This window comes from Olea europaea, chromosome 16 (genome assembly GCF_002742605.1).
Source record: "Olea europaea var. sylvestris chromosome 16, O_europaea_v1, whole genome shotgun sequence".
NCBI classification, from domain to species: domain Eukaryota; kingdom Viridiplantae; phylum Streptophyta; class Magnoliopsida; order Lamiales; family Oleaceae; genus Olea; species Olea europaea.
The window spans coordinates 4,917,500-4,936,364 of record NC_036252.1 but is presented as its reverse complement, the minus strand read 5'-3'; the positions used below and the strand labels follow the sequence as shown (position 1 = coordinate 4,936,364).

Genomic DNA, 18,865 nt, shown 5'->3' with positions numbered 1-18,865 from the left:
CACCCTACCTAAATTTGGAAAGGTTTAATTAAATTTCATTAAGATCTCAATTGGAAACACCTCAATTTTAATGAATTTTATTCAAATTCAATAAAATCTTGATTGAAGATACATAAATTTAGAAGGATTTTTAAAATCCATCACAATTTCAATTGAGGAAAATTCCCTTAAAGTGTAATATATATGTAAAAGTGGTGTGAAATATATAGTATTTAAATGAATGAACATATTAAGAATAATATTCGAATGTAATAATTTATTAAATTTTTATAAATAGGTGGATAAAAAACAATTAAATACCTATTAAAAAAAATTAAAAAGTAAACGCTTCAACATCTCAAATCCAGAAGGGTGTATCAAATCAATGGCTGCCACTCTGAAGGCGGGCTTCTTCTTCCAGACTAAACCCGGCGGCCATTCACTTCCAAGAATCAAGCCATTCCGATTTAAGCCTCCCATGGCTACTCTCGCCACTGTCCCTACTGTTGGACTCTCTGAGACTTTTTCCAAATTGAAACGACAAGGCAAAGTAAGCGGCATTCTTGAATCTTTCCTATTTCCTTTTCTGGTTTATCTTTCATTATGAATTTCAAGTTCAATGTTTTACTGCTTCTGCTTTGAATTAATAGCTAGAACTCAGTTTTTGGTTCTTTTATTGAGCGTTTGGAAGGGGAATCGGATTTTGGGCCTTCCTTTTATTTTATTTTTTTAATGGTACTTACATAAAATGAGAGAAATGATGCCATTGTGCTTTATTTCTTAGTTTGGTTGCTAATTTTATTATAAGTTTCTGCATTTATGTAGTCAAGTTTTGATCAGTTCTTCTGCAAGAGGTTGGGGGCAGGGGAATCACCTATAGGATATAATGGATAATTTCTCCAATCATTGGGCAAAGTGTAAATCATATCGGTTTACACGCTTTCACAATATTAATTGATAATGTTTTATGTACAATTTTCTAAGTGCAATGTTTGAATTAATTAGCATGTTTTTATTTAAAAAAGGTGGCATTTATCCCATATATAACGGCTGGCGATCCCGATCTTTCGACCACAGCTCAAGCGCTGAAGGTCCTTGATTCATGTGGCTCAGACATTATAGAATTAGGAGTGCCTTACTCAGACCCATTGGCTGACGGTCCTGTTATCCAGGTTCAAATATGTGGTTAGATACTTATTGTGTCGTAGATTCGAATTCCTAATTGATGCCGATTCATTTTTCTGAGTCTTGTTTTGTTTACACAGGCTGCTGCTACACGTTCGCTAGCTAAAGGGATTAACTTTGATAAAATTATAGCAATGTTGAAGGATGTAAGTTTACCTTTTTGATGTTACTATATCTAATCAGTCACAAATAAAATAGACTGAATGTAATGCACAGTTTTGGTTAATCTATATTCCTCGTCAATGGATGCAGACTACGCTCGGTTCTGTAATAGACTTGTAGTTTCTTAAGGCGATATTTTATTCTTTTTTGCAGGTAATACCTCAATTATCTTGTCCAATTGCACTGTTCTCATATTATAACCCAATACTGAAGCGTGGCATAGAAACCTTCATGACCACTTTGAAAGATGCCGGGATACATGGTAATATGTTGTTATACTTTGCCAAAGCAGTTCATTTTTTTTTTCACTATGTTTTGACAAATTTTCTGTCGAAATATTTTAACTTACTTTCTTCATCTTTTCAGGTCTTGTCGTACCAGATGTCCCTCTTGAGGAGACAGAGATATTGAGAAAGGAAGCTGTTAATAACAATGTGGAACTGGTTGGTGTTCCAAATTAATGATTTTTGTTCTTTGAGTGAGCTTTGTAAAGTTGCATATATTACCTCATTTTGTAGTCTGATACATGCTTGCAAGTGGCGAGCCATCTGATTTTTAAACTGGTGACCGGTTATTGACTAACGTGGTTGCCATAGAGGACAGATAACTTCTTTAAGTCTATCTAATGTGCGTGATTGTCTAGATATCATAACTTTCTATTCATGAACTATTGGATTAATTTTATTTCAGATAAGTACAATCTAAAAAAGTGTAGTTGGTGCACTTTCAATTAAGTAGTGAGTCGTTATAATTTGTCTAAGAAGGAAGTACTACAAATTATGGAACCTCTTTAAAAATGTTTGTCCTGTCCTTGTGAAATGCATTTCTTGAGAAACATGTTTTTCTCTTAAAGAATACGATATTTAAGTCATTATTTTATCTGTTCACTTGGTCATGCTTGTGACTTTAGTTGGCTCATTTTCTTTATGATTTTCCACTTTCTTGATTCTCGTCTGCTATGTAAGGTGCTGCTCACAACACCCACAACTCCTATACCGCGAATGAAAGCCATTGTTGAAGCCTCAGAGGGATTCGTCTACCTTGTAAGTTGCTTATTTTCCTTTTCTTAATTGAGGGATCTGCAGTATTACAGATTCTTTTTTGGTCAAAAAATTCTTGCCGAATGTCTCTGGCACGTGCAACTGTCTTGATTATTGCAAAGCTTGTCCTTCCTCTTTTCTGTTGATTTTGTATGTCAAACATGCATTTTTACTTAAATTCTTGCTGTTGATAATGTTTTTGTTTGAACCTCTTTTAACGGCAATGGCTTCATATGATACTTCAAACATGTGCGGTGCGCCTCAAAGTCACAGTAAAAACCTATATACTGAAATGCTTTTTTTCTCCTTGCCCGGCTAAGGTTTACTTTTCCAAAACGAAAATTTTATCTTGTTTTAGGTCCTTCAAATCTTTAGTAATTTGGCAAGTATTCTTTGAACTGATAAATTACACGCATTGGTCTATTAATAACCTTGCTACAAATTTTTGCCTTGATAATGAAACCAATTGTAATACATGGAAGACATTATCATTCAACTTTTTTACTTCTTTCTGTAAGACAAACGTCTCTCCCCATTTAATAGTGTAATTTACTCTACTGTCGACTTCTGCCAGTTGAAGTTATCTATTTATTTTTCATAGGTGAGTTCAGTCGGAGTTACGGGAGCTCGTACATCTGTCAGTGATAAGGTCCAATCTCTCCTACATGAAATTAAAGAGGTAAATATGGTGATCATGCAGTTTATCCCCGGTACCTCTTGTGCTCCAGATTTTCTCATTAACCTGTCTTCTATTTTGCATTTTCACTTTTTTCCCTGTTTCCAACCCTTATTCCATGTACTCGATTGTCATTTTGACAGGCAACGAGCAAGCCAGTAGCAGTTGGTTTTGGTATATCAAAACCCGAGCATGTGAAACAGGTCCATCTTTGACAATATATTTCAATACCGTTGACCATTATCCTATTATCCTTTTAACGCATTGTTTGATAACCATTATTTCAAAACTCTTTTTTCTACATATTCATTTTCAACTCCACATTCACATAATAAAATATTTTACTCGTAAGTCCAAAATTTTTCCCCACTTTTTAACCACACATTCTATTAAAAAAAAAAAAAAGTATGAGTAAGTCCACTAAATATACTGCATTACAGGTGGCTGAATGGGGTGCAGATGGTGTGATTGTTGGTAGTGCGATGGTAAAAGTACTCGGCGAAGCAAAATCTCCTGAAGAAGGCTTGAAAGAGTTGGAAAACTTCACCAAATCCTTGAAGATTGCTCTGTTGTGATGAAATAATTTTGTTTTGAATCTCTTTTGCAGCAAGTGAATTGGTTAGAATTTTGTTACTTGACATAGGATTACAGTTTGAAAGCATTTAAGCTCCTGTTTGATTTTGTTAAATATCAGATTTTATTTTGATAAAAGTTAATGAAATGTGTGGTTTAAAAGTTTATAGTTGTGGGTTGGTTTAAAATTAAATTTTGACTTAGCTAACTTTTTTCTCTAAGCCTAAAAATAAGTAAAAATTATTTTTGAGCCTGTTTATCTAAGCCTCAAAATAAGTAAAAATTATTCTAAGTAAATTTACTTCCGGATTAAGTTATGATTTTCTTAAAAGAGTATTTTTTTTTTTGAAAGAAAATAACTTATACAGTAATGTCACGTGTTGTTTGGGCCCAAATTTTTAAAGTGTATTTTCACTTCTCATTTTTAATCACAAATTTTGCGGAATTCATAACTTTTATCAAATTTTCAATCACGTTTAATTAATATTTGTCAATATTTACTAAAATTTTTATCTTTACCCAAACCAAGCAGGATCTTACTTATAAGTGAACTTTTTGAGGTTAGCCCAATACGACGTGGGCAATCTACTCCAAGCCAGAAACTTTTCCAGCAGAAAATTTGTTAATTCTAACGAATAGCTTCTAATTGGAACAATACGTGCCATGATCCTAAAAATAATGTAGCCACCAAAAAAGAGCAACAAGAGAGGTATATTGATATTCAAAAATTTCCGTAGATTTCAAATTTCTCTCCCCTATGTTACAGCAAGAACTATTGCTGTGCGATTAATGAAATAATGTACAACTGTTGGTGTCGGGCTCCAAATGTTTATAGTAGTCGAACTCAAACATGCTCTAACTACCGTTAATTAACTGGACTAATAATTGACACATTTATAATAAATAAACAATTCTGCTACATGTACATTGATTTTGTACAGACAGATTAACGGATATATGCGTGGCGTGCATTTGTCCATTGAATCAATGGATAAGCATGCATCTGTCGAACTAGTTGTACACAATCAACATACAACTAGTTTAACTCATAAATAAGCGCTATCTGGGTTACTGCATTTCTTAAGTTTTACTATTTATGCAGGAACCACTTAAGGCTGAATCTTGATGCTGGATTGGAGACCAGCTTGAACTTTGTTCGAGAAATGTGCTTCCAACCTGCAAGCCAGCAATGGGAAAGACGCCAGATTAAAATATAAACAATAGACACATTGGAGAGGAAAGGAAACTTCTAGCTTCTCAGAGGCACTGCAGTTCATGCCTGGTCGAACATTTATAATAAATTGTATCAGGGGAGTTGTAGGTCCGCGCATTAGCAAACATTCTCCGCACATCTGCGACAAACATATCAAGAGTCACATAATACTGCTCGGACTCTACCCTCTTTGACAATGTTTTCAGATCTGCGGACCAGATAATGCACGATAAAGCATCAGAATATTATAGCACCAAACACGGATCTCATCACGTGAATATATAGAACACTGACTACGAGACATCAGACGAGAATAAAGACGATACAAAAGGCAGATCATCCAAAACTTTGCAGATTTTAACCACTAGTTTAACTCCTTGAAATTTGAGAAAAAAGATTCACCATTTCAATGTCAAGACAGATAGATAAGAAATATACCCATTGGATCTTTAATGATGTCATAGTAATCAGGCACATCACGCGCATCGACTGGTTCTTTGAATGGCCAAGCATCGGGATGATCGTGCATTGCCTGTTCAAAAAGAAAAGATATCAATAGCGCCTAATATAACTGAAAAGTATGACACAGTAAGTGGAATCCCTTGCGGAGAACGTTCTTTTAATCTACTTGATAAATGTGATTATTTTTAAAGAAGTATCACAGTCAATAATATATAACCACGTTCCCCAACATACTTGGTCGTCCAGCATAATCTGAGAACATCTCAGATTAAGCATCTTCAATAATGCACAATGACAGACAGGTATATCCATCCCAAACTGAGAAAATGCCCTAAATTGTGTAAGTGAAAGTTTAAATATTTTAAATCATTATTTAGTTCATGGGGTTACCAGTCTCCATGAAAAAGGTTACATTCAAGTTTTACAATATCATTTGAAGATGTTTCCATGTGAAGATTAAGAATATGTAGCAACAGGAAAAAAAAAAAAAAGAAAAAGAAAAAAAGTTGGATCCAAGTTTAGAGATCAAGTACATTAGTGCAAGTTTTTTTGGTACAATTGTACCAATTTGTGATTGGTTGGGGGCTACCCAGTCATAATAACTTGGTTTTTGATATGGAAGAAAAAGAAGCTTAAAAGAGAAAAACTTAGGAGACTTGCCTTCACAAGTGACCGCATGAATGCAACCAATGATTTCTGATGTGAGGCACCATCAGATGATAAATTTATTGTTTTAAACCGAGAATAACCGTACTGATCAGGTGTCCATCCAGCCTCCCCTATTATCAGGTCACAGCAAGTTCATATTAGAAAGAAAATACATCATATGTGCCAAGATATAGTGGTGGACAAAACTCTCGAACTGAACTGGACGAGAACCAAGCATTTCATCTTAAGTTAAATATTCGAACGGGTATCTAAAGAACCAAATTTCCCTAATTTGTTTATCTTAAGTAAGTCAAATTATTTTTTTTCTAAATAAATTTGCTAACTAATTAATTTAGCCTAAACTGAAAAAAATGATTTTTCTATTTCTAATTTTCAGCCCAAGTCAACTTAATCAAATTGACATAAGTTTTACCCAAATCTCTTATTTTACTAGAGTATTGTTTCTACCATTCTATAGAAATCAAATTGAAAGCTTAGCTGCGCCTCTCTTCATTATTGTAAAATCGCTATCTTTCTTTTCCTGTTATTTTAACAGTCAAATATACGAAAAACTCAATAAAAAGAGACGCAAAAGATATTACAGGATTGAACTATTTTATTTTGTAAAAGCTAAAATCGAGCATGTCATTAGTATAATTAACATAGCGTTGTTGTAAGTATTAAAAATTTAATTATTGAACGAAACCCGGGAACCGAACCAAATAGAACCGTACCGAACCGAATTCGAGCGGTTTCATAATTAAATTTGGACCCAACGATTTCACTTACTACATACTTGAAACTTCGGTTTTGGTTAGAACCAAACTGGACCATGTCCAGCTCTACCAAGGTGTAAAATTTCTGACTGATGATGCAAGACTAAAGAAGAAGAAAAAGAAAGGGGATTGTCATCAGGACTGAATTTCCAAACCAAGAACATGCAAGCCCATAACTTGGAAGATGAGCATGTAGAAACTGAATGGTGGGAGGTCCTTTTCCATTAGGATATTATAGAAAACTGGTTAAATATGAAGAGGAGAAAGAACTTACTTAAACCAGGAATATCATCAACTTTAATGGTTTTTTTGGGAATACCGACTTCTTTCTGTATGAAACGGTTCATATCAGTACTACGTTTATACAATTTTTTTCAAAAACATCAGAACATATATTGAATGACAGAATAAAATTTCAAAAATAAATAAATAAATAAATAATGATAAGACTGCAGTTAGTGGGTTAATTACATGTACAAGAATAATGTAAGCTCTGCAAACAACATCAATGTTTCATGCCATTCACTCTATTCACCTCTTTTACCTTTCTCTTTTTCCTTTTTCAGGGTGGGTGGGTGAGTGAGAGAGTGAGGTGAAGTGGGAAGAGTGAAACTCATCAATAGTTACAAGCACTCTTTTATGTACAACAAACCCACCAATTGATTCCCAAAATGTAAAAAAGGATCTAGAATATAATTTACTTCCTTGATCTTGGATTGTGGGTACCTAAGCACGTATCTTTGTGTAGTTTCCACGTGCCTGTATTTGAAGCAGTTGTTCGAATTCCTAATGATAAGCAATTGAAACAAGTTTTGCTAATGGTAAGGCCATAGAATTAGAGGTTGACTAAATTGTGGAAACCTCATTCCTGTTGTCAAGCATACTAATAACAATGACAGCCCCCAAGATGGAATTCACCAGAAACAGACGTACAAGAGGGACTCATCAGATGATACAAGAACTTAGAATAAGTGAATAACAAGACAAGTGAGTGCATATACCTTCTGAAAATCAATTCCAGGGTAAACAATGTGACAATTTGAGAGCTCTCTAATCTTTTCATCAATTGCCTATCCATCAGAAAGACAAAGTAAATTGCTGTCATATTGAGCATGTACTTGAAATGAGATGGGGTGCAGGAGTGGGGAATGAGGACTGCAATAATTATAGTCAACCACATTGTTAGCTCTCAAAGTTTCTAGAGTTACCTAGTGGTCGTTGTTTCCTATACTACAATACTTCAAGTAAAATTAATAGTGCCCAATCCCTTTAGTCTTTAATAAATTGAATAAGCAGATGATCCTCTTACCTGCCTTTGACGACGTATCATGGTTGATAAATCAGTATATGGAAGCTTTGGATCAATTTTACATTCCATGAGAATCCCTCCATCATAATCTTTAATATAGCTGAAAAGAAAAAGCAAATATTACTCATGATCAGTCCAACAAATTATTATTGAGAATGAAGTCAATTGAAGCATCCTAGGTAACAGGGATCTACTATGACTATTGTCCCCGAGAAATGAAATTTCTGAATTCTGAACTTGACCAAAAGAGACCATAGACAAAATGTGAATGAACTCCTCCATTCCATGAATGACGCAATCAGATACTTAACGCATATTATAGCCAAGTACAGATCCTAAAATTAATTTATAAAAAGGTAATTTGTACTTTGAATCTATATGAAATTAACTTACCCATGCCATCTCTCCCTCTCCATGTAAATCTCTTTTGTGAAGCCCTAAAAATTTATACATGAAAGTTAGAGGCATTGGACGGATGAAGCTGCTACATGCAGCAAAATAATAAGCTAGCAGTACAGAAGGAGTAAAGTAAGGCCAAAAAAAAAAAAAGAGTCATTCCCCAGGAATTAATTTTCACTCCATGAACAGGAAAAGGTATGAACAAACAGAATATACAACAAACCCATCAATGTGGCAGGGAATAAAAAAATCTCACTAATCGTTACATAAAACTCCACATCTCCCAACATGCAAACCCCATACCTCCCCTCTAAAAACGAAAAATAAAAATGAAGTGTCTCTCCTTTTGGGATAAGTGTACACTTCCAACTTTCACAGTTTCAGCATCATCTACTGAAATAATATATTTTAACTTTTTTTTTTTTTTTGTAAGAAATACAAAGATAGGGAATAAGGGGGTATTATTGTTGTAAGGCTCCACACTTTCTATTCTACCCCTTCTTTGCCTAATGGATGAATGCAACAATATTGCATTGATCTGCCCCCAGCCCCAAGCCTCCTAAATGAAAATAAAAATAAATTGAAAAGTAAAAACGTAAATGAACTAAGGGTCCGTTTGATTGCAAGAATGGAATTTGGGTAAAAAGAAAACGAATCCCAGGGAATTGAATTGACTAGAACTTGTTTTACTGAAAATTATCGATTAAATGTATTTGATTAGTATAATTTTCCATCGGAAAAATGTTGAAATTTTGGATCTTTTGATGTTCGTTTGGCTTTGTTTTTCAAGAAAATTGTCAATTAAATGGATATATTTTTTTTACAATGGTGAATAGAATTTGTTTCCATTGCCCAAAAAGAAAAAGGTGGAAAACCCATTTTCTCACCAAAGTTTTCCACCAATTTAAGGAAAAGAAGGTCACGTGGTGGGGGAGGGGGAAAATGAATTCCATGGAAAATTTATGCTATCAAATAAGCAAAAAGTTGGAAAATGCAAAATTTTTTCCATTTTCCATGAAAAATCTTCCATATCAAACATGGCCTAAAAGGGAAACAATCTCTATCTATAACGAGAAACTCATTCCCTTCTTTTTCTGTAACCTTTACCAGCAAACCATTACTCAACCTACACGAAGAGGTCAACAATTATAATAAGAAGGTACTCATTACAACAGAATGACTGAAAACATATTCACTTCCCCAGTTTCAAAGATTCCCTCATAAACTCCACAAACATTGTTGGGGTATTTAACACGTTCAAGTAACAGAGGTTCTCAATTCTTATCTTATTCTAATAATGATTGCACAGAATGTATGATTTCCAGGTCTACCACTCAACACCCACCCCCACCCCCCCTTTCTAGCATGGAATAATAAAGTTTGAGTGCAACCATAACCTTCATTTCATTCTAGCAGCTTTATGCATCAGATTTCTCATTCTTCTCAGGTGTAGTTTCTCTTTTGACAATTTTTGCAGCTCAATAAAAAATAATAATAATAAAAGAGTAAGGAAAATGGTTCTCTCATATAGCTAGACATTATCATGTGCTAACTAATGGATCATGCAATTTTCCTATAAATTGAAAATGACAAGTGCTTAGAATAAAATGTCAGACCTGCTTGACAAAGTAACCAACGGCATTATTGTCAGCATATGTAAGAAAATGTGTTAGGCCATCCACATCACGTGCATGCTGCTTTAAGTGATTCATCAGCCGGGTGCCATAGCCCTTAACTTGTTCATCTGCAGTGATCGCACAAAAAGCTATCTCCCCGAATCTTTGGCTACATGTACTCCAATTTCAGCATGTAAGTGAAAAAGGAGAGACAGAGAGAGGGAGGATTTCATAAGCAACACAAACATAAAGGGGTAACCAACTTAGCTTTTCCTCTTGCTTGATAACATTTGCATCTTCAACTAATTTCTTATACAGTGCACAAGGGCAAGTGAGTAATGGTGGAAAGGGAAAATTGCAGCAACGATCCCTAACCTTTTCATTTTTTTGCAGATTTTACCCCAATCTTCATTTTGTGCCAGTGGAGGTTCCTAACATTTCATAAATATGCACCCGAGGTCCATCTGGACGGAAACCGTCCAAAACACCATCAGTTGACAAGGAAAATTAAGGAATCAACGGCCAAAAATACCGTTAAAAAAGGTATCAACATCCAATAAAACCATCGCAATAGCAGATAGTTCAAGAAATTTTTCCGATCAATTAATAATGTTTTGAACGGTTTCCATCCAAATGGACTTCAAGTGCATATTTATGAAATGTTAGAGACTTTCGTTGGCACAAAATGAAGGTTAGGGTAAAGTCCGCAAAAAACGAAAAGGTTAGAAACCGTTGCTGCAATTTTCCCATGGTGAAATGCATAAAATCAAGGAAATGGGAAGTATGACCAAGTTACCACATAAAAAAATTCCTATCTTGGTGCTGCTGGCAGTGACATCAGGCATGAGAAATAATTGTCTTAAACAGTCTCGCTCTTCAAATGGAAGCATAACATGATAATGATACAACATATATTACCTGATATAGGGCCTGTAAGTTATACCACCGACAACCTGATTACGTCTGATGACCATTACAGATTTATGATTCCTGCAGCAGATAGACTCATGAAAGAAACTGATAAAAAGTTTCCATTTACAAGAAACACATGAAGGGTTTTTAAACCACTTCAAAAGCTATTATGTTCCAGGAAACATCGTTAAACCAGTTGATAGTTCAAATCTAATGGCAGGTTATTAACTTGCAAATTTGTGTAGCATAAACTATCCGAATTTAGAAAGTGAAGGCAATTCGTAATGGACAGGAAAAACTCACAAAACAATTACAATGGAGTTTGGGTATCCATTTAAGATTTGGAAGAAATATGAATACTTCTGTTACTGTAGTGATTGGCATTCAAATTAGGTAGATGAACCAGAAAGACTCCTCCATAATTGACAACACAAGTTTTTTTAAGTTTTAATCGCAGGATCTAGACTAGCATTATGCTTAGTATCTCTATCAGAAGAAACTGAAGAACATTGTCATACAGGCTCCTCTCACTTGCTACTGTAATTTGTTTAATTCATTAGTCAATGAAGTCACATAACGTCCAAAATTTTCCAGGTAACAACACAGACTTGGACCAAAAACAAAAACTAACAGAATCATATTGACCAAATATAAAAATCAAGCTAGCATATACTATTAAATGCAAAGAATTCAGAATTCACAGGCATACCTGTCCATTACTAGGCGAACAATGTACTCCCTGGGCATATTAGGTAGTTGCCTAGCAAAAATGTTTTTCAATCCTATCAACCTGAAATACATAAGAACAAAAAGTTAATAATTAGAACAAGTTTGAGGCCATAATTCTTTTATCTATGAACGAGCTTAGCCTCTGATTGGTAGCCCTTAAAAAGAGTTTTTTTTGGGGAAAATGGGTTTTGAAATAGTGATTTCTTTTGTAGAATATGTGGCTAAAAAGTAGGAAAAAGTTTTTGATTTACGTGTAAAATATATTGTTATGTAAATGTGTGGCTGAAAATGAGTTTAAGAAAAAAACTGTTCTGAAAAAGTGAATGACGAACAGGTTCCTTCTACAAGAAACTATGAGCAAAGAGAATATAAAGTAAAGAAGAAAAATTTATATTAAACAAGCAAAGATTAACATGGATTTCAAGAAAAGTGATATAATACCAAACCATATGCTCATCAATATCATCGTTTGAGACACTGACGAATTTCAGCTTTCCTGTTTGTTCCTGTAAATTATGAAAAATGTAAATTTTACGCTAGCCACTTATAAGGAAAAAGGATGATGTGAAACTCTATTGAGCAAATCGACAGTGTTTCAAACATTTTCACGATAATCGAATAAGTATCCAAAAGGCTCCAGCATAATGAACACAATTATGCTGTATGTATTACTTCACACGTGAACACCTTGAGGCACTTAAATACTACTATCACTATGTCATCAGTACTTAAATAACCCCACAGGGAGATACAATGACAGCGAACTTGACCATATGATATAAAGCAGGATTCTCAAATGCCTTCCTACATATGCAACCACGATATCACATTAAGGTATTTATTTTTGCGCTCCTGCAGAAGAGTTCCAATGGGACTTTATTGTATCCCAGGACTGTTGTTTTTCATCTTTGGAGCAATAGCACTCTCTGCATTTTCATTCTTAGAGACTTGCGTGATTACTGATAAATATTTGTGAATTAATCAAAGAACCAATCTCAAAATAACTACTGGCACGTAATTTTATTTGTTTAATTTATAATTTGATCGAATTCACATCACAGAAAAAATAAAAAAAATCTGCATAAATAAGAATCTTCAAAATGAATCAGAAAATTTAAAATATTTCACAGTCACCTCTCTCTTCAAACTCTCCTCCCTTGAAGTGTAAGCTCCACTAGTCTGTATATTTTCCGTAAAAATACTCTTCGCAGTATCTTCCTTCACTACGATCCCAGGGACCCCAGAATTTCCGACAAAACTATTGTTATTAGTCCCGCCATCTTTTGTCACATCAGCAGGCTCAACTTTCACTGAATTCTCAGTCTTGAGCTTCGAGTTCCTAGCTGCCACAGCAGTGGGGCCACTGTTTTCCAGCCGAGAGGTGGTGAAGTTGCGCATTGAAGAGTCATCATACTCCTCGTCGACGACCTCTTCCGATTGGTCATCGGAGTCCGAGTCGGCTCCGCGGGCGCTGATGCTATCCAGGTCGTCGTTAGATGTTAGAGCGCCATCACGCGTATCGGAAAACGGTGAGGGGAATGGGGGCGCGTGGTCATCATGCGCCAGCTTTCGCTTGCGGATCGAAGACGTGGCGGAAGCTGACGCAGAGTGCGACGGCGACGGCGACTGTGAATTTCGTGAGCGCAGTGGCGCCGTCAATTGCGATGGGTGGGTGTCCATTTCCTTTCGATTTAATTTGATTTTACTAATCATCAATTATTAGGATTCTAGTGATTTTCGAATGAATTTTGATCTAAATTGTTCGTGTTCAATTATCTGGAATACGAAAGGGTTATTTTGAAAATTAGGGTTGAAATAGGTCATTAAATGGAGAATACGATGTCGTTTACGAAATTACGCAATATTGCACTATTGGTTCCTCACTTATTATCCATGTGATTAGTTAGTCTCGTATTTTTTGTAGCAGATCACTGTGGCTCACTGCCAATGAATCTCTATTTTTTTTTTTTAATTTTTAAAACCATGGATGTTCGGGCCAACTTATATGTGTCTCTATTAATTTCACGGAACCCTGAACTTTACAGCATGGTACTCATCTCAGTGATCTTGAGGGAACTCGAATTGAACACTATCAATGAATCTTTCAAGTGGTGAAGTATAGAGAGATGAAATTTATAACACGAACAAAAAAATTGTTCAAGATTAATATATATGTTGGAAACTATATTTTGAGAAGATCACATTGTTCATTTATGAATTTATCTAAACTTGGTAGTAAGAACAATAATGTGTTTGGAATATATTGAACGTGCCTCGTGAGATCTTATTTCTGATCATTTGAATTAATACTTAACTTGAGTGTTGAACGAGTCATATTAATTTCATTCGAGCGCAGTGTACCTTGATTACTAGTTCAAGTTCTTAGACGTGCCAATTAGTGGGATTTAAGAGCTTATGAAAATAATTAAGGAACATATTACTAGTCTATGTATATATAGACACACACATGCATATGCATATATATTTTCGATACATGATGAGTCGAATTAATCGAGAAGCATTTTTTCCTTGTTTCGTTTTTGTCTTCTCCTTCATTTGCTTTCATATTAGTAAATACAGTTGCTTCTCGATTAATTCGACTCATCATGTATCGAAAATATATATGCATATGCATGTGTGTGTCTATATATACATAGACTAGTAATATGTTCCTTAAAATATATATATATATATAAGTGTCTCGTCAATACAAGGAAATTCAATGGAAATTCGAAAATAATTGACATTATGGGAAAAAAAATTACTATTATAAATGTTATACTCAATTACAATCAAAATGAACATTGAGCGTTGTCGTAATCTATTGAGTAATATAATTCATATTCAACGACTATAGTAATCATCTCATGTGTAACTTTTGTTATTGAGACATTAACTTAAGACAATAAAATTATAGAAAATTAATGTTTTAGATAACATGTTGCTACATAGAATGTTTTGTAGGATGACTTAAATGTAAGAGTTTTATAACATGTTTAGATGTAAGAGATTATTTACAATTTTTTCTCATACTTATTTTCAGGAGGCAAATCTTGGAAAATTTAAGAGAAAATTCATTATCTCGAGATTGTTGGCTAGTACACTGGAAATTTGACCATAATTTTTACGGAAAATTGCAGTAGCAATCTCTGACATTTTTATTTTTTACAAATTTTATCCTAACATTCATTTTTTGTCAACGGAGGTTCCCAACCTTTCATAAATATGCACATGGAGTCCATCTGAATGGAAACTGTCCACAACATTGTTAGTTGATCGGAAAAATTAAGGAATCAACATCCAATAAAATCGTCAAAAATACCATCCAATAACACCGTCCAAAAAGACATCAACATTCAATAAAATCGTCTCGATAGCAGATAGTTCAAGGAATTTTCCCGATCAACTGACGTTGTTTTGGACGGATTCTATTCAAATGGACCTTAGGTATAGATTTATGAAAGGTTAGGTATCTTTGTTGACACAAAATGAAAATTAGGGTAAAGTTTGCCAAAAAGAAAAGATTAGGGACCGTCGTTACAATTTTCCCTAATTTTTATTAACTGCGCTACATTTTATTTGCAATGCATGTCCCTAATCTTTGCATATTTTTGCACTTATAACTTTTTTTTCATTGTTCTTATCTTTAACCTTCTACTAGTTTATAAATCTTATATTTGACGATAATTTTTTACCAAAAGATTTTTATGAAGGCATAAATTTTTTTATTTGTCTCTAGTTTTTTTTTTAAATAAATAATTTAAAAACAAATAGAAAAGTTTGACCAAATATTCCTCCCTCATTTCAATGCAAGTTAACATAATATCTGAATAATACACGGACAAAATATGTCAATTAAATTGAAAGTTAAAGATAAAAATGTGAAGGAAAAAGTTGTAAATATAAGAATAAAAAAAATTTGGAGACTTTTGTTAGAATTAAAATTTGATGTAAGAATTCCTCTAAGGAAGTGCCAAATCTGGAAGTTCATTAAAAATAGATAACCACCAAATGAGAACCAAAATTAGTAGGCGGGACAGTAGTTCCGAACTGGATCTGAATCGAATCGAGTGGTTCTTTTTAAATTAAATATCCGAACATGCATTTGAATCGAGAATCGATAGGTTCGGTTTGATTCTCGATCTTAGACCCAAAACCAAAAAATCGAATAAGAACCGAATATCTCTAATTTTTAATCTTAAATAAGTCGAATTATTTTATTTTTTCTAAATTTATTAGGAAAGAAAATTAATTAAGAATTAATTAATTTAGCTCAAGCCCAAAATATGATTTTCTTATTTCTAATTTTCAACCCAAGTCCAACATAATCAAATTAACATAAGTTTTGCCTAATGTCTTATTCTACTGTAGTATTGTTTCTATTATTTTGGAGAAATCGAGTTGTAAGTTTAGCTACGCCTCTCTTCATTACTGTTCTCGCTATTTTCCTCTTCATATGATTTTAACAACGAAATCTACGAAGAACTCAACAAAAGAGAGGTGCAAAAGTTTGGACTACGTTATTCTATAAGAGCTAAAATTGAACGTATCATAAATTAAATTAATGTAGCATTGTTGTAAATATTCAAAAAGTTAATTAGTGTATGGAACTCGGAAGTCGAATTGAACTGAACCGAATCCGACCGGTTCCATAATTAAATTTGAACCAGACGATTCCACTTTCCAAATATCAGAAAATTCAGGTTCGATTCGATTCTATTTAGAATAAAACTGAACCGAACCATATCCAAACCTAAAAATTAGGGATCCATTCAAGTGCTGATGTACAAGGCATGAGAAATGGCCTCCAAAACTTCAGCAGCTTATGTGTTTTCAAGAACTGCTCAAAGAGGTAAGCCTTCACAAAAATCCAAACACTCAACAAACTATAAATTGTTACGTGTTGTCATACTTGGCCAACTTATTTGGGCCTATGGCCCACTCAATCCGAACCACATGACGCTCTAACCGAGGTGGCATGTGTGGCCGAGGCCCTTCATGCCGAGGCTCATATGTCGAGGCCTGTGAAGATAGTCGAAGCCCTAAAGCGGAAGTACTACGTGAGTGGCAGAAGCCTCCAAACCATGGAAGAACGTCTTCCATAATCACTTCTCCCAAGAGATCTTCTACATAAAGATCTTGTTAGAATGATTGATGGAACGTTTGTCATAAGTGTACATGTCAAGTCTTGTCATTAGCATGGGGGTTCTGCATAAGTAATAAATGCGCAGCAAGCTAGCAAGTCAAGGATGATGCCTAGAATTGGATGTTTGGATTAAAGAGTTGAGGCCAAGTGCCACCTCATCCAATGGTTGTCATTTCACATGTACCACTATAAATACTTCCCTTGTGTAACATTGAAGGACTAATACAAGAATCAATACAAGAAACCACACTTTACTATCTCTTTCATATTACCTTACAACACCATACGGATTCATACATATTTACATGCACATTCATGAGCACCGATTGGTAATTATTGTACAATCGGATTGCAAACATCCCGTCAAATTCCGAACGTTCTCGTCTCGCGTCGTTGAGCTACTCCCATGCCCCTGATCAGTTCATTCTATACCATCCATGTGTCTTAAACATGTAGGACCTTCGCTCACGTGTGCACGGGTGGGTCCGGCATCTGTTGGCAACATTTTTTTGGGTCAACAGATTGGCGTCGTCTGTGGGAAGCCATACCATAACCACGAATAACCTTGTAGTGAAAGCTTATTGAAGAACATTTGGGCATCCCCCTTGAAAAAGGATTTGTTCTTGAAAAAAACAAGAGGAAGCCTCACAACTTAGCAAAATTTGAAGAGTCAAACGAAAAGAAAATGAGTTCAAACGAAGACACACCCCCCAGGAGGGTTAGAGAAAACGCAAATGTGCCTCTTCTACCCGTTGCTCCAGTAGCTCGGCAAAGACTCCACCACCACCAAAGAAGAGGTAGAATGCGGGCGAGGCACGACTATCAAGAGAAATGGCTGACATGGCAGCCAACATGAGGGATATTGCTAGCCAAAACTTGGCTATGAGGGAGCTCATGACCCAAATGTAGGGCCAGGGAGGCTTTCCTATTCCTCCATACGCCCCTCAAGGGCACTACCAGCAAGAAGATGAAATTTAAAGTCATAGAGCTGCCTTGTCGGACTATAGCCAAGGTGGAAGCCCATTTGAAAGAGAAGTGGAAATTGATGTTTCCTCCAACTACACTTCTGGCCGACCCCATCGAGGTCCCATTGAACCATGATAACTTCCCACCTCCGTATGAGCAAGAGTCAAGACATAGGAGGGCAGACAGTGTATTTGACAGAATTAGCCCCCCTGAACCGAGGCTTTGGCAACAGCAGGCTCACCAGCCTTGGACAAGGCCACCGCCTCCACCTCCAATGTCCCAGCAGCCAGAAGAAAGGCATGAAAATACCCCTCGTGTTGCTCCGCCTAGAAATAGGCGCCAGAGGAGGGAGGAAAGGCTAGGAACCGTCCTAGAACTTCTCACCACCAACCACGGCATGAGGCCGATGAATACGATTCAGATGAGCAGCAGAGGTCCTATGACTTGGACGACGATGATGAAAACTTGTCATTCTCAAGGGAACTAAGGAATGCCTAGGTTCCAAGCCGCTATGTAATGCCAAAGATACCAAAGTATGACGGAAGAGGCGACCCAGAGAAGCACCTGAATGCTTATAAAACTCACATGAGCCTAAGGGGCGCCACCCTAGCTGTGAAATGCAGAGCTTTCCATTTAACACTTAGTGGAGTGGCTGAAATTTGGTATAGTAGGTTACCACCTGGGAGTATGAGAAGTTGGCTCGAGTTCAAGACAACATTCTTGAAGATGTTCGCGGTGAGCAAAGAAGAAGAAGCCCCCATTTAGCATCTCCAAGACATAAGACAAGCACATGTGGAGTCCCTAAAGAGCTTTCTATCATGCTTTACCGATGAGATGACGTATTGCGTGCAAGTCACCAATCGTGAGACACTATCCGCACTAAGGGGAGGTCTGAACATGAATACCCTATTATGGAGGGACGTGCAAAATTAAGATCTCACTACCTATGATGCCCTACTCGAGATGATAAGGCGAGAAATCATCAATGAAGAATTGATTGAGCATAAAAACATGGCAAGTAGAGGCCTCCCACCTCCTTAAAGACAGCATGCTAGAGGGCCGACCTCCCACCTG

General features: G+C 35.6%; 2 protein-coding genes across 4 annotated transcripts; one reads left to right on the top strand and one right to left on the bottom strand.

Moving 5' to 3' along the window:
- Positions 1–309: 309 nt before the first annotated feature.
- LOC111411837 (tryptophan synthase alpha chain-like) lies at positions 310–3,782 on the top strand. Its single transcript, XM_023042467.1, has 9 exons — positions 310–529; positions 1,005–1,151; positions 1,245–1,310; positions 1,480–1,588; positions 1,693–1,769; positions 2,292–2,369; positions 2,968–3,045; positions 3,186–3,245; positions 3,483–3,782. Exons 1-9 carry the CDS (start codon positions 365–367, stop codon positions 3,615–3,617), a joined length of 915 nt encoding a protein of 304 aa, XP_022898235.1. The 5' UTR covers positions 310–364; the 3' UTR covers positions 3,618–3,782.
- Positions 3,783–4,329: 547 nt separating this feature from the next.
- Positions 4,330–13,471, bottom strand: LOC111411835 (histone acetyltransferase GCN5). Of its 3 annotated transcripts, none has more exons than XM_023042464.1 (13): positions 12,814–13,471; positions 12,121–12,185; positions 11,660–11,740; positions 10,957–11,028; positions 10,039–10,207; positions 8,417–8,460; positions 8,024–8,123; positions 7,716–7,784; positions 6,989–7,043; positions 5,951–6,069; positions 5,267–5,360; positions 4,895–5,036; positions 4,330–4,791 (listed from the first exon to the last, which is right to left on the bottom strand). In XM_023042464.1, the coding sequence occupies exons 1-13, from the start codon at positions 13,390–13,392 to the stop codon at positions 4,725–4,727; spliced, it is 1,656 nt and encodes a 551-aa protein (XP_022898232.1). In that variant the 5' UTR covers positions 13,393–13,471; the 3' UTR covers positions 4,330–4,724. The 3 variants fall into 3 exon arrangements, with proteins under 3 accessions (XP_022898232.1, XP_022898233.1, XP_022898234.1); XM_023042465.1 differs by having other exon boundaries at positions 4,895–4,967; XM_023042466.1 differs by lacking the exon at positions 4,895–5,036.
- Positions 13,472–18,865: the final 5,394 nt, after the last annotated feature.